At 32.4% G+C, this 17,059-nt stretch overlaps 1 protein-coding gene and 1 long non-coding RNA gene across 2 annotated transcripts; both read left to right on the forward strand.

Annotated features, from left to right (window-relative positions):
* Positions 1–2,629: 2,629 nt before the first annotated feature.
* Positions 2,630–4,333, forward strand: LOC137806847 (uncharacterized). The gene is made up of 2 exons (XR_011080428.1): positions 2,630–3,564; positions 4,015–4,333. It is a non-coding gene; the product is annotated as an uncharacterized lncRNA (long non-coding RNA).
* A 6,145-nt stretch (positions 4,334–10,478) lies between these two features.
* Positions 10,479–13,062, forward strand: LOC137806848 (heavy metal-associated isoprenylated plant protein 32-like). The gene is made up of 3 exons (XM_068607183.1): positions 10,479–11,013; positions 11,204–11,279; positions 11,434–13,062. Exons 1-3 carry the CDS (start codon positions 10,984–10,986, stop codon positions 12,816–12,818), a joined length of 1,491 nt encoding a protein of 496 aa, XP_068463284.1. The 5' UTR covers positions 10,479–10,983; the 3' UTR covers positions 12,819–13,062.
* Positions 13,063–17,059: the final 3,997 nt, after the last annotated feature.

The following is a 17,059-nucleotide window of genomic DNA, read 5'->3' on the forward strand; positions in this document are numbered from 1 at the left end:
ATCTGACATTGACAGCTTATTGCGACTCAAACTAGGGAGGTTGTCAGACAACTCGGAGATCAGTATCTGGGTATTGCATTTTTCTTGGTTCTTCTATTATCTCATGGAAGTAAAAAAAACAGAAAAACGTATCAAGATCATCAGCGAAAGCATAATACCGCACGATGGCCAATACTTGTTTGGAGATAGTTTGGTTGCGATATCTGTTACAGGATTTAAAGGTGCCATGTAACTTGCCAGCTCAACTTTTCTGTGACAATCAAGCGGCATTACATATAGCAACAAACTCAGTATTTCATGAATGCACAAAACACATTGAGATAGACTACCACATTGTGTGAGAAAAATTACAAGCCAGGACAAGGAACAATTTTTTACACTACGACACAAGTTGGGGGTTCATGATCTTCACCTACCAACTTGAAGGAGAGTATTAAAGAAATAATAATTATCAAATTATACGCAATTATTGTATGCAATATTGTAAGATATTGAACGATATTGTACCCAATTATATGCAATCAATTTAATAATGATAGAATTCCATGATTAGTGGATCCCTACCTAATTAGATTGTAATTTGGAGAGAGAAAGTCTCCCTACACTAGTATATATTTCCTATACATGAAGGAAGTTATGTAAATATATACATAAGAGAATCAAAAACTTTTTTCTTATTACCATCTTCTTACATACCATTTTCTTATACTAGCGGCCATACTGTTAAGATTATGCACTCCAGAATAAGAAAGTCTTGTGCGGAGGCTGCCCTAAGATTGTGTAACACGCAACAGGATGCCCTCCTAGTAACCCTAATTTCACTTGAGAAAGAGCTCTCGTGAAGCAGGCAAGTTAACATAGATACAACCTATAAAAAGGGTGGTAAGAACCCTAGAAAAGGTAGGGTCCCCTCTATTTCAAACGGAGTCATTCTCTATCACCTGAAGGAAGCACAAAAACCACCAGAAAGAGGAGGAGTCGTCACCTACCTCTGAAGTCAACGGCGGCTGAGTCAACCCGCAAGAACATGTTCTAATCAAAACAAAATATTTCAAATTAAATTCTAATATCCACAAAACAAATTATTTTGTTTCTTTTAATTCATTCTCAATCTTTAGTTCCTGCTATTTATTTAAAAAACAGTTGGTTTTCAAAATCAAAATTGAAGTGTGAAATAAAAATAGTTTTTACTCTAGGTTTAAACTTTGGAAGCAATCAAAATTAAATTTGATAATAGAAAATAATAAAAAAAGTACTTGTAAGAATAAAACAAAAATAAATTATTAATTTAGTAGATATATTATTGATTCACTAAATAATATAATTGTACCAAGATCATAAATTATCATCTTCAAATATTTATGAGGAACTCAACTATATTTATGAGGAATTCAACTTTGATAGTGATACAACTTTGTCAAATAATTTGTATTTTTGTTTTAACTGAATTCTTGAAAATAATGTTTTAATCCAAATAAACCATTTACATACATAAATAACTAAATTAAATTTTATTTTCTATTAATTTTAATGACAAAAAACATATTTATAATATTATTATTTTTATTATTCAAATACATTACATTATTCACAAACTTTTATAAAAAAAAATATTTTCTTTCACTTTTCAATCTTTCTCCTAAATTTATTAGTTTCCTCTTTCTCAAATTCTGTCCTAAATTCAAACCAAACATAAAAGTGAAAAATAAATTACTATTAAATGAAATGAAGAAGAAGAGAGTGAGAGAGCAGAAAACCCAGATGTGTTCAGACAGTGCAATTGTCGGTGCAAAATTTTTTAATTTTGAAAATAACATCAATCGAACATCAACAACTGTCTTATAATTCTTGTTGTATGTGGTGACCAATTCATCTTTTTATACAAAGTATAGGTATAATTAAAAAAAAAAAAAGTCCTAAACACATATAAGATAAAAATTATAATTTTGGGGAATTATACAACGAAACTTTTACGTATAAGTTAATAGTGTTTTATACAAAAATATTTCAGTTTTTTCCCAAAAAAACTTATGTATTTTTAATCTGTATTTCATTTATTTATTTAAAAAACATAATAAGAAGAGGAGAAATAAATAAATAAAAAAGAAACTGAGAAGATTGAGATGGTGGTATGATGGAAAAAGTTTAATTAAGTGACAACAACCATCATAAAAATATGGACAGTGGAGTTCGTGAATGATCCAAGTAAAGGGAAAGTAAAGTACTGAAAAAATGGCGATTGGTTAGAAGAGAATAATGTGATGAATGTGGCAGCAATGGCAGCTCCTAAGAATCACGGGATCTGCTGCACCTCACTCACCCATTTTTTTCGTCTTCCTTTGTTTCCCAAAACAGCAGAATCTGTTTTTAGTTGTGAATTTGAGATGGGGTTTCAGGGATTAATTGTAATGGTGTAAATTCGGAACATCTTTATTGTCCTATTTGTTCATTTTTTATCTACTTTATCACCTCAACCAATCATTCTGCTTCTACCTCTGCCACCATCAGCTATGTGGGTCCTCCTCCTCAGTAGTACCCAAATGGCTACACTGCCAATTCTGTCATGCTTCATCAGCAGCCCTTGTATGCAAATGAGGGGGGAAGTGAAATTCATTTTTGCCACCACCCTATGTTCATCATCAAACTAAAAAAAACAATTAAAGAGAAACAAATTAATATTGTTTAACCGACAATCTTATTTTTCAGCATAGGAGAAGAGTTAGACTTTAATCCAATGAATCAGTGTGTGTTCATCCCTGGTGTCTAAAGTTGGCTCTTTGGCAGTTTACTTTACTACTCATCCCATCAGTAAGTGGACAACCCTGTGCAACAATGTTCACAATTATAGTTGTGCATGTTCTGATTTTCGTTTTAAAGTATGAAAAACAATGTATAGTCGTGTATATCTAACCTTACCTGAACATTCTCTTGCCAATGAAAGCACACTGGATTAGAGTTGCAATCAGTTTAATTGGTTGATTATTTTAAGTTTATTGCTCTGGAAAGAGAATGTTTGAACATAGAATGAATATTAAATGTTTGTGATGGAATATTGTTTTGGTTGCTTAACTTTTTCTTTTTTTACTCCTTTCTTTTATAAGAGACAGCATTACTATCTTCTACTTAGCCAAAGAAGAAAAAAATGTAGGTTTAACCACTATTTCCTGATTTGTTTGAGCCAATCACATTCCCCTGGGCCAGAAATTTTGTGAGCCTTCAGGAACAGGCTGGCATTGACCAAGACTTTTTCGAGTTGATGATCTTTCTCGACCCTCACCCGGAGAAGATGTATTTCTCCTTGTCATATGTGCCGAAACTAATAGTATCCCCCTCACATGCAAATAACTCAAGCTGTCTTAGAGAAAAGCAATGATGTTGGTCCTTTCCAGGTAAAACTAGTTAGGCAGATTCTGTGGATTGATGATGTTCGTTATGAGTTCAGAGAGTTATATGGAATAGGAAGTTCAGCAACAGAAGATTTTGATGATAATGATAGTCGGAAGTAGTGTGTAATATGCATGACTTAACCCAAGGACACTGCTGTCTTGCCCTGCCGATATAATGGTATGATATCTTGTCAAAGCAACTTGTATGTGTTGTTGAATGTTCATGCTCAGTTTCAAGCAATAAATCTCAAGATCGTAGATTGATTCATGCACTCAATCTTATCATCATTCCATATCTGCAAAAAAGTTTGCAGTTAGAAAATGAATTCCTAGTTATACTTCTGAAAGACTATCATGGTTTTCTTGGTGATCTTTATATTATTACCTGAATAATTCTTTTCTTCCTCTGATCCTCTCCTGTCGCCTCACCCCCTCTTCAATATGGCTTCAAAGTTCGAATCTTGCTAGCTTTCATTGTTCATTAATTGATTGTTTCAAATTGTAGAACTCATTTATTTTTTGTCAAAATTACACCACGGACGAATTTGATATTTAGTGTTTCTTTTTCTTCTGATTTTCTGAAATTTAATAATTGTTCAGTAGGGATAACATCTGTTGTACTTTCCAGTGTATGTGCAGTGAGTGTGCCAAAACTTTGCGGTTTCAATGAAACAAGTGTCCTATATGCCGACAACCTATTGAGGAAGTTATAGAGATCAAGATAAACAATGACAATCTATGACACCATTTTGCCTTATGATATGAGAAGCTGAATTGCATGGTATTTTTTTTTCTTACTGTAAATTGAAGTCAATGATCTGTTTATAGTTCATATGTGTTTTTTTTGGTGAAAGTGCATCTGTAAGATGTTCAAAGAGAAAATAGATCTATGTGGTTTGGTTAGTAATGAATTGTTTGAAAATTATCAAAGGTTAAATTTAAATTTAGTCATCCGGTCGTCATCTTTCAGGGATTTAAAAGTTTAGAACTTCTGATCTTAAGTTCTTTTGCTGAAAATAGTTGGTTTATCCCATGAGTGTGACGTAGAGAGTATGAGTATAAAGAAAAAGAAAAGAAAAGATTCAAGGTGTTGGATTCTTTGTTTTTCTTTTCACTTTTAAGAAGAAGAAGAAATGGTTAGTTAATATTGCTATACAAGGTACCTTTAAGGTAGATGCAAAATCAAAATCTTTGAAGCTTGGAGATGTTTTCAGACATGAGCTTTTGAACCAATGAAGATGTAAAAGTAAAACGGATGTAACAAGTTAGTTATGTTGTACTTCACTTTAAGATGGGTTCTCTGTTTAGCTTTCACACATTTATATAAAGAGAAAATTAGAGTTGATAATATGTTTAGTTATTCTCAAAAGTATGTTTATACATTAATTTTTTTGCTAAAAATCAGTTTTGTAAAAAGTAGAACTTAGGTTGCTTTTACCATTTTAATTTTAATTTAACCTCAAATTTACAAACTTTAACCCAAATATGCAAGAGACATTGTCAAAAGGAACTTATGGTAACATGAATATTATAAGCTTTAATTTAATTCATTCATTCAACATTTCAATAGTTAAAGGTGCGAACTAGGAAGCACTGTAAAAAGTCTTGTTTTCCAAAATTCCCAAGCAGGTGCACTCAGTTTAGAAAATGATAGCAAATGAAGATTTGAGCGTTTCAAGAAACTTATGGTTGTCGACATCATAATCATGTTCCTTGCCCACAATATTCATTATTGCGTGGTAAATGGCCTCTCTTGCAGTACACTCCTCAACCTTAGTTAAGTTAAGGTGGTGTATAAGGTTCCACCAGTTTGTCTCTAATTATCAAATTGTATTTGGGACTAATGGACAAATTAATATCAATGTTCCTTGAGTAAATAACAAACACAACCTAATTGCACTCATTTTGTTCACTGTATCAGTAATTCAGAAAATGGAGATTCAAAGCATAGTAGAATTGTGTCTGTGATAACAATTTTGACATGTGGCCAGATAAGATTTGATGAGAAATATTCCTTGGATATTGTTGTTAAACGTTAGAGGTTTTTGTTTGAAAAAACACGTGGTCTCCTAGGACATGCTATAAGTTATGAATGGGGACAAGGCAGGGAGGGTGAACAACACTTTACATATGCGATTAATTGACCTTTTCAGAGGTATGGTCCAGCAAAAGAGAAAAGTTAAAAAAACCAAGAAACCGGGTAAGGTACCACCATGTCATACATACCATCAGAAATTCATGAAAACTTCCCTACAATTTCAAGACACCGACTCAACACAGTTTGGCATCTTTTCCAATCTTTTACAAAGAAAGAACCAGAAAGTTAACATGGTCCAACACCTCACAAAATGCCTGAATATACATACACCCCAAGGAAAACAGATGCATATCTGTCTATATATTCATTTGTCCTTCTATTTATTTGTCTACCATTTTAGCATTTGCTTTTTCAGCAGCAATGTTTAATCATTTGGAATAATCCTAATAATTAAAGTGTATGTGCATTGCGTTGCATGATCTTTTCCCATTTTCCCACTTCCAAGCAAGTAGAAGAAAGGGTTGAACAGTACAAGAATCAAAACTTTCCCCTGTGGTCAAAGCCTCTCAACACCCAAACTCCATTATTATTTTCCCAATAACATATAATAAAATCTAAAGCTATAAAAAGAAGACCATGTGTGAGATGCAACTGCACCTGCCTCTACTCTTCTAGGTGAGGTTCAATAAATACTTCCTCCTCACCCCACTTCCTCTCAGTGAGCAAATTCGTATTCTCTCTGATCAATCACTGTCCAAACACCATGTGGTTCATCATGTGAAGCCTTCCACATAAATAGTAATGCCTTTGCATTGCATGGCTGCCCAAGTCATTCCCCAATGGATGCTTCCTCACAGAATCCTAAAACTCACATTCCAAATATAGATACCCCTATCAAACTCCCAAAAAATCACCCACCATGCTTCACTTATATAAAAGTTATGATATCATAGTTGTGCATGTCACAATCATGTTTCAATTTTGCTGAGTTTCTGGGTGGGATGGACTTGGTGGCCTTTGAGGTCAGAAAATTCTACAATATATATCCACCATGACCAAATATCAAACACTGATTAAATTAGCATGTAGATATGCTGTTCAAATTAAGCTCTTGTGCTTCTGGTGAAATAACAAGCTACTTACAATGTCACTAGTGAAAAAGTCCATGTCTTGTTACACAATTAAGCGTGATGTCTCTTTCTTTAAACAAGGTGAGGAAAACCAATTTGCTATGTTTCCTTTGTCACCACCATATTCATTCAAACACTCTTTGATTGATAAAGTGACATGTTCAAAGGGATAAAGGTAAAAAGCCACAACGACTTGATCACAATTTAGGCTTTTAAGAAGAGCAATAATAATTTGGTTTGCTAGAGAAGACTTGAAGGGAGCAGAATGAAGAAAGAAAAAACAAGAAAACCAGAACGTGATTCATCGAGGGCTACCTAGTTTTTGGTTGCTTTCTTTCACCTAATTTGCTGTTAAAGCAGTGCTTCCATGATTTTATTAGCTTAACTTTATTATTAATTAGTTGTCCATAAGACGTGACCAGCTACAACTCCATTTTCATTTCACAAGTTTGGCACCAACACAAAGGAAAAGGACCCATAAATTCTGGCGGACCCACACTATTCCATATGCGGCTATGTTCACTTTTTCTGCCAAATACATATAATACTATATTCATAATGTGCATAATGTGTACTGTAGTAATATTTCTACTATTTTATTTTTCTCCTTGTGCAATTCTAACATACAGAATAACTGTCTTCAATTTACAAGGAACTTCATTTGTTCATAAGTAAGTGTCCAAAGGACACTTCTTTTTCTCATAATAAATGACTTCTCCTATGAGAAAAAATAAATAAAATGAGGAACTAATTATTTTTATAGTTTATGAAAGATTTTTAAAGGAATTACTCAAGAAATAGATTAAATAAATAGGTTTCTCAAGGGAGTTAAAGCCTAACCGAAGGCATAGATTTCGGAAAAACTAAAGTTAAAGCCTATGCTAAAAAGTATGGAAAAAAATGCAGTTAATGAATGGTAGAAAAACTCATGTGCTGTTCGAAAATGATGTTAAGTGGAACTACAGTAACCAAATAAGTATTTAATGTTAATTTGAAAGGGAATTGAGTTCGAGTGTCTAGTTTTCGACAATGATGTTAAATGTTTATACATTTATATGAATCAGGATTAACTCGTGTTCACTACGTAACCAATAATTTCAAATCACAAGGTAAGAAAATGGTTTAAAAAAAATCTAATATAGGTACATAATAATGTTTAACTTAATTTTTAATTACTTTCATATATTAGTTTATCTCATAAAAACCAAATGTTCTCTTAGTAAAAATTATCATAAAATGTTTGTCTTGGTATTCAGAATTATATAAATTTTAAAAACATGTAACCATTTTGTACCATTCCGGAGAAGGAATAGTTCTTGAACAGACACCAAATAAATGTCAATGTCAAGAATTTAATAATAGTAAGGAGGTTAATTGCAGTAAAGTGAGATTATAATCATAACTATTGAAATAAACGCTAATAAGTAATTAAGACATATGGATCTAATTTATATGACACAAATATATATTAAATAAAAGTTAAGTGTTGAGACATGTTAATATATTAGCAATGTGATGTAATAGGTTTTCCAGTAAATGGCAGACCATTTATTGAAAACAAAGTAATAATTTATCTAAATAATTATATATAATTTCAATCACATATTAATTTAGCATATTCAATTATGTACACTTACACATGTAATCGTTCACAATTAAAAGTCTTCAATCTTAAGTTTATACATCTATAATCTACACATTTAAATCTATCCCAATTAAAAGTTAACAAAGACAACTTTTCCATCCTTAAAAATCTGATCAATCAGAGGAAGAGCAGCAACCATCACAAGGATATAAAACAATACAAATAGAAAACAATGAAACATTAGCCAAAAACTAAAGTAGTTAAGAAAATTATTTTTCCCAACTAACTAAATTAAGACGCAGTTAAAACATAAGAAAAATAAAATAAAAAACTATTAAAAACAAAAGGAGACTTATTCTTATTTAGATTTTATTCCATTAGAAACTATTTTTCGCCCACTCTCTGATACTGTAGATTTCTTCTTTAACTGAAATGAAGGATAGGATGAGAATTTAAAAAATGAGCAAAAACTTAGAGAGAAAATTGTTTTTGAGTGCAAGAAATAAATTTTAACATGACTTATAAAAATTTGTAAGATCCTTACAATAACATTAAATAAATATTTAAAACAAAAAAGTGATTTGCAAATAATTTTTATAAAAAATAAATTATAAATTATAAAAATTAATAGTTGAGTGTTATTAGTTTATAGCAGAAGAATGAAAAATTATATTTTTAGTGTGTCTTCCTATCAAAGTTACTTTTATACTCTATTTTTTTCAGTTTCTTTTAAACCTTTTTTTAATAACTGCGTTACAATACTTTTACTTTGGTTGTCTCCATTATTTATTGTGAACCCAAAAGTATCATTTCTTGTTAACCCTAAACATATTTTAGTTTTTTTGGATTAATCAGCACTGTCCACTTCCTCCCTCAATTGAAGTCATAGTTAAAACCACCACTCCCTCAACTCCTTCTCCAATAATTAGTTTTTGCAGTTTATTACTTGTGAAATCATGAAAGGAATATCACAACTTGTTGGACAATCACATGGAATTTGCTTCAACAAAATACTCTAGTTGTCTAAATTGACACTGTATTAAAATATATAAAAATAAAACTTATATAATAAAATATGCGAAAATTAAGAACTTGATTATAAAATGTGTTAGAAAAAAGGATGGTAAGATTTGCAAGATTACTATACTTTAGTTTTAATGTCTTCGTGTAAAAAATAAAAAAATAAAATATATATATATAGTGTTTTTAAAAATAAATAAAAAAATACAAAACCAAAATTAATTTATGTGTCTAAAAAATAATATTTTTGTCCAATTTTTAATATGTAATCCACTTGCATTAGTATATCCCAACAATCAATTTTTGTTAGAAAAAGAGTAGTGAATGCTACTATTTTGAATTGAATGTGACATTGTCCAGTATAAGATAAGATAAGCTTCCTCTATAGTGGATCTCGTTGTTTGCCAATTATAGACAATTTGAATAATGGAATTCACCCAACAATAAATAAATATACTGTCAATCTAACTAACTCAAGCATTAAATATATATACATTTTCTGGTATGCACAAAGTTATTTTCTTTGGAATGGAACAAAAGAAAATTTAAAGAGTATGAAAAATGTACTATTCTTGTAAGACTTAAAACTTATTTAATAGTTCTTAAAAAATGTATAGAAGTATTCATCCAATAATTGATTAATCAAATTATTTATTTAAAGTAACATTATTATTTTAATTTAATTTTAAGATTGTTGTGAACAAATAAGTATGAAGAATTATTGAAAGACAACATTTTCTTTAGACATGTTAAAACAGAACAATTAGTTAAGAAACCAAAATTATTACTTTTTATTAAAAAAATAAAAAATCATTAATTAAAAAAATGAATTACTATGCTTTTGAATGGAAGTTAAAAAGAAGGGCTTTAAAGAAATGTTACCGGGAATGGAAGTTCAAATATGTTTAATAGTTGCAAAATTCATTAATTATTTTATAAGTAAAGTTGAGAGAGGTGAGAAATATTGGAATAAGATCATGGGATGCATTGAGTTGGATATTTTATGAATAGATTGAACAAAAATTTCTTGACAATGCTCAAGTGTTTTGACCTGAATTTGAGGAAAGCGTGTTGAAAGTTGAAAGAGGAGCGGGCAAATGTGCAGTTGTATATTAAGGTAACTACTGGAAAGCAGCAATTCTTTAATAAATGTGATTAAAATTAATTCTGTTTTAAAAATCTGAGACACTTCACTCACATAATCATATTTGGTGATAATGAGAAAAACTAAATAAATAAAAAAAAAACAAAAACTCACGTCAGATTCATACTACCCTCTCTCTTCACACTTCTTGATTGTCATTTATGATTTTTTAAGCATTCCCACCTCACAGTCTTCAAGCCAAACCAAACCAAACCAAACTAGGAGAGAGAAATATAGAAAACCCAAGTGTGGTTAAAGGTAGATTCTCTTCCAAGCCAAACCTCTAAAACTCTTATTACAATTACAGAGGCGCTCCTCTTCCGTAGCTACATTTCATACCAAAATACCAATAAATAAAGGCACCAAACAAAGATCAAACGCTTCTCTCTGTGCTGTGCTCTTCCAATCTCTCATTTTCCTTTTCTGCTTTGCTTGCCCCTCTTTTCTCCCAATGACTACTCCTCACTCTCTCTCTCTCAAACTCTGAGCCAACCGCTGGTTAGCCTCCTGTCTCTTCTCCGAGACCCACAAAACCATTTCTTTTCTGTCATTTCCTCTATGTTTGCTTCCCAAACAAAGAACCTCTATTTCCCTTTCTGCCATTTGCTGTTCAGATCTATTACCACTCTTTTCCGCTGTTTTGCAAGTTGCAATCTTTTTCTTCTTGGCCGGTGTGAGACATGAGTAAAGAGGAATTCTTGAAGATACAGGTAACATATCCATCGCATCCTCCATTTTTTGCTCAGACCCCTTTTTCTCCTTTGTTACTAATTGCTTGATTAATATCTTTCGGACATTTCCGATTAAGTAACAAATCTGGTCACGATTCAGTTTCTTCTTTGTTAAATATGAAAGTTGTGTTTATTCTGTTTGGTATTGTTGGATTGCTTGTGCATGCAGAAATGTGTTCTTAAAGTGAACATACACTGTGATGGGTGCAGACAGAAAGTGAAGAAAATCTTGCAGAAAATTGATGGTATAGCAATTATCGCAGTAATCCCTTTGTGATTTCACTTCTCTGTTTTTTAAGAAATGTCGGTGCTTTTCATTTATTTTGTGAGGAAGAAAACAAAATCTCCTTCTCATCTTTGTGAAATAAATCTTGAATATACGGCTTTACTTGTTCACAGGTGTGTTCACCACACAGATCGATGCTGAGCAAGGGAAGGTGACGGTTTCAGGCAATGTGGACCCCAACCTTCTCATCAAGAAGCTTGCGAAATCAGGGAAACATGCAGAACTCTGGGGTGCTGCCCCTAAACCCAACAACAATCACCATAATAACCAGAACCACCTTGGCAATGCCAACCAGGTAAAGAACATGCAAATTGAACAACTCAAAGGTATGGGAAATGACAACCAGAACAACAAAGGTCAGAATCCGAAGGGTGGTGGTGGAAATAACCAACCCAAAGGTGGTGGTGGTGGTCAACAACAAGGTCCAAATCCTCAACAGCAACTGCAGCTCCAACACCTCCAGCAGCTCCAGCAGCAGCAACGGCTTCAGCAACAGCTACAACAACTCCAGCAGATGAAAGGGTTTCAAGATCTGAACATCCCTCAATTCAAGGATCTCAAGCTTCCCCCTCACAACCCCAACCCCAAAGCTGTTAAGTTTGATATCCCGGAGGATGATGAAGACTTCACTGACGACGAATTGGATGATTTTGAAGATGATGACGAATTTGATGAAGAGTTTGATGATGATGATGTAATGGACGAGCTTCCTCCCAACAAAATGAAACTGCCACCAACTATGATGAATGTTCCCAAGGCTGCCAATAATGTTGCTGTAACAGCTAATATTGGAAAGAAAGGTGCAGGACCTGGTCCTTTTCAAGTGCACGGGGGAGGACAAAAAGGTGGTGGCGGTGGTGGAGGACACAACCCGGGTGGATGTAACAAAAGTGGCAACAACGGTGGTAAGAATGGAGGTGGTACATTGGAGGGTAAAAACGGTGGTGGAGGGATCAAGAATAACAATGGTGTAGGAGGTAACATCAACAATAACATGAACATGAATGGGGGTAAAAAGGGTAATCCAATGGGTGGAGTTGGTGTTCAACCACCAATGAACGCCGGTTTCCGAAACATCGGTGGTGGTGGTGGTCCCCATGCTATGTCTGGGTCGAATATGGGTCCCATGAACATGTCAATGCCTAGCATGCCCCCAGTGCAGGGACTTCCGGCAGCCTCCATGAACGGCGGTGGGTACTTTCAAGGCGGCGGTCCAAATGGTATGGCTGGAAACCCTTTCCAGCAGCAGCAACAGCAACAGTTACAGCATCAACAACAGTTACAGCAACAGTTACAGCATCAACAACAGTTACAGCAGCAACAGTTACAACAACAATATATGGGTGCAATGATGGGAAATGAGAGATTCCAGCCAATGATGTACGCCCGACCCCCGCCTGCGGTGAATTACATGTACCCCCCCTACCCCTACCCTCCTCCAGACCCTTACACCCACTTTTTCAGCGACGAGAACACCTCTAGCTGCAACGTAATGTGAATCAATCACAGATCATCCCATCTCAAGCTGCTGCTGCTGATTCGCAACTTTCTCATTTCAGATCTATATTATTATACAACAATGCACATCAGTTTCATAATTTAGTATCTTATTTTTCTATTTTTCTTTCATCCCTTTTATTCCTCTAAGTTAAATCAGGGGTTTAGTTCACTACAGGGGACTAGTTTTATAGATTTTATAATATAATTAATATTAATAATATTATTATTGTTGTTGGTGATGATGTTATAAGATTTTGAGGTGTAGTACTGTGTATATGTGTTTAGATAGGTTGGAAACAGAGAGAAGAGTAAAAAAAGAAAAGAGGTGATTATTGTAAATCCATGGAGAGTGGTAGTGGGGCAGGACCCACATGAATACAGTGTTTTATAATCTACTAGCATTAAGAATGGTGAGTGGGCCACAAGACGACAGAATTCATCTCGTGAAGCTTTATACATTATTATTAAAATTAAAAATGGGGTAAGTGAATTATTTGAGTAAAGAAGGCAAGGCAATAATGGAAATGGAAATGGAAGTGTAGGTTGACTGTGGAGTGGAGAATGCAGAAGGAGGGGCTGAGAGAGGGTTGACAGAAACAACATAACTACTTTGTGATGGTAGTGTTTGAATGACTGATGTGAGTGAGTGAGTGAGTGAGTAGCCTGATCCAAGTGCGCCATTTGAGTGGAGTCAGATGTGTTGGGTGGGTGAGGGGTGAGGAGTGCTTCAAGGTCAGCTGCATGTGACTCTGCTTCACCAAATCTTTAAATATATATATATATATATATATTCATTATTTTATCTCTTTTTTATATCTATTCCTTTTAACTAACATCAAAATATTTTATATTTTAATATATTTTTTCTCACCTTTAATTTATTTTATCTATTATTACTTATAACAATTTTACAAATATAATTAATTATTGCATTCATTTACTTTTCAACATAAAACTAATATAAATTAAGAAATAAATAAATTAAATATTAAATTCAATTAATACTCACAAATTTATTTAAATAAAATATTTTTTTGAATAAAAAATATTTACAAATTTTAAAACATAAATAGAAATATAAACGCTTAACAAAAATTTAATTACGTTTTTAAAAAATATAAAATTATAATTACATAGAAATATCTTTTTATTTGAAACATACAGAAAAATAAATTTTTATTATTACATCATTTTGTGTGCATCTACTAATTAGTTTATCACACTTCTAATCAAATCAATTTAGGAACTTCTCGGTTAATAACTTCTTAACTAGATGGTAGTTTATGAATAATTTTGTCAAACAAGCACTTAAAATTATTATTTTACTTCTTGTAATTTTTTCATAAAATTAAAATGTATATACAATTAAAAATATTAAGTCATTAGCTTTTATCGATGTGTTAAATCTATAAATTCATGTTAAGTGAATTTTCAATTCAGAGTATCATATCTTACTGGAATGAATATCTCATAATAATTTTTTTACTATTTTTTTTAACTAGATACAAAATATATAAATCACAAATTAGAAAAAAAATAAAGCGAAGATAAATTGAATTATTCCATATTTTTACTTTTTATTTTATTTTCTCATAATAAAATGATTCAATATTAAATATTGTTTGAATCCAAGTAAATTCTATTCATGGGGACAGATTTGAGAGTAAGTTTTGTTCATTGGGACAGTTTTGGGGAAGAGTGAAGCATTTACTTCAGACAATTTGTGAAGAAGTGAATTTCCTTTGAAGGAGTGGTGGGATGTCTCACCATTGTTAATAATAATAATAAAAATAACAAAATTAATATAATAATAATAATAAAGGTTAAAAATAATAATTTTATTTTATAAAAGATTATTCAATTTTACAAGTATTATAGTATTAGATAATTCATAACTTTTTTCATTTTGAGTTTTCAAATAAAATAATATTTTAACTAAATGTGCATTATAGGCATTATAGGTATAAATAATTTACCATTGTTCATTTTAAATTAATTTTAATTATAAATACAAAATAATAATCTTATAAATTTATTAATTAAAAATTATGTTTTATTTACCACATCAATCAAATCACTTATAAATTCTTACAAATGTGTTCTCTATTTTCTTTCACTTTTTACTTTTTTTTTTCCTTAATCTTTCTCTTAATATAAATAATCTCTTTTATCTTATTTCCATCATTTTTCACTTCTTGAAACAAACAAATCCAAGAAAAATAAAAGGTGGAATTGAGTTTGGTCTCTCCTAAACATGTACAAGTATTATTTTATAATGAGTGCCAACATCAATATATTTACTATAAAAAGTTTTATAAAATATTTTCAAACGGTTTGGAATTTGAGATACAAAGAGGATTAGTTTTATTTATGTACATTGTGCTTAAATTATCTCTTGTGACTAAGTTGACTCTAATTTGATAAAAAAAAATATGTTTTGTAAAAATAATTTAAATTTTTTAAAATTATTATTATTTTATTAAATAAATATTTGTGTTAGTGTTATTTTATATTAAAAAGTCCACAAATGCTCAGATAAGTTTAATTGACTCTAATGTGAAAAAAAAAATATAAAACATAAAACATTAGTGTGAGACAAATAGATTTAAAATGAAAAATTATTGATGTGGGTCAAACTGACACTACATTAAATAAATTTTAAAATAAAAAATAATAGTGTGAGTTAAGAGACGTTAAGTTAAATGAATTTTAAAATAAAATTCATGTTAAGTTAAATGAATTTTAAAATAAAACTCATGTTAAATTAAATAAATTTCATTAAATTATTTTTAATTAGAAAATCAATTTAAAAATAATAATAAATTAACGTTAACTATCATTAATTTTTTTATGAATTTTAGAGTCTTATTTGACATTCAGTTTTACTTGGTAACATAAACTTTTAAACAAGGTTAAATAAATTTTTTTATACTTTAAATTTTGATGGCACTAAATCAATTTCAATGTTCCTGGGCATATAACTTATAACAAACTTGTTAATATGATTATGTACCCAATTATTTGGAATTCATCATTTTCAAATAGATTATACTCATCTACTTAATCTAATTGCTAATAAATTCGCCAATGTACCAATCGTGTGAGAGTATTAAATAATAAGTGTACCTGTATGGATATTGGGGGCTGAGTAATGTTGATCCACGTCGATACAAGGTGTCTGCTTCACTTTTAATTGTCCTGTTCTTCAAGTCTCCTTCTTCTCTGCGTGTCTCGGTCGGCCGGTGGGGGTACCTGCGATTGTGCTCCGACGCTCAAGTCAGCAATCTTTTCCAGTGAGAATCTCTGATAATATGAAAAACGTACCTTTTTTCCTTTTTTCCTTCCCTTTTGTATGTTCACCTGGGCTTGGGCCATTGGGGTCAAAACGGTTGATGGCTCGTGAAATGGCTCGCGACGTGTTTTGTGGTCTTTAGGTCGTGTTAGATGGTTTCCTGGGATCTAGGGGATGTTCCCGAAAATCCAGGGAGTGCTCACGTGTGTTTGTTGCTCAGCGGGAATTGTAACCGTTTATTCCACGTGTAACCACGTTCCTTGCTTAATTAGATAATTTAATTCGAACCACGCGGTCGTCCGGTGCCGACCGGTACACTTGCCCCCCAGGCTCGAGGTCATGGAAGGACGAAGAGTCGTATAAGACGCAGGGGGTTTTTGAGACAATGCTTGATAGCTGGCACCATTAATGCGTGGCAGAGATGTGACGCATGGCAGAGCTGCCGTTTGGGGATGCTGTCACATCTAGATGGATTGAATGGTGAGGATTACGTGCCGTTTCATATGCCGAGCGTGTTTGATCGTTAGATTAGATTCGATCTAATGGTGCTAGACGAACGCAGGGGTTTTGCTTCTCATCTCTTTGCCTATAAATAGCGCTTCATTTGCGAAGTTGAGGGTTTTCCGTTTCTCTTGCTCTGAGTTTCGCGTCGCTTGCTTCGTTTGCCAGGTGTCGAGTTTGTTGTTGGTGTCTTCTTCTTCATTTCAAGGTTAGTCATGCCTTCCTCTAAGGGGTCTTCGAGTGTCGTGGGTTCGTCTTTGACTCGCGGTGTGAGTCAGGCATCGGACGACCCAAGTTACGATTGGGTCGATCCTGCCGTCCTTCGGATTCCCAGTAAAATAAAGTCCTCTGATAAATTAGATGAATTTCTTGCTGCCCATAAAAACTTTCTAACACCAGATTGTCCGGCCGAGGCGCTATATGTCGATATATGTGGTATAACCGAC

The sequence above is a fragment of the Phaseolus vulgaris genome, chromosome 3, assembly GCF_000499845.2.
Source record: "Phaseolus vulgaris cultivar G19833 chromosome 3, P. vulgaris v2.0, whole genome shotgun sequence".
In the NCBI taxonomy this organism is placed as follows: domain Eukaryota; kingdom Viridiplantae; phylum Streptophyta; class Magnoliopsida; order Fabales; family Fabaceae; genus Phaseolus; species Phaseolus vulgaris.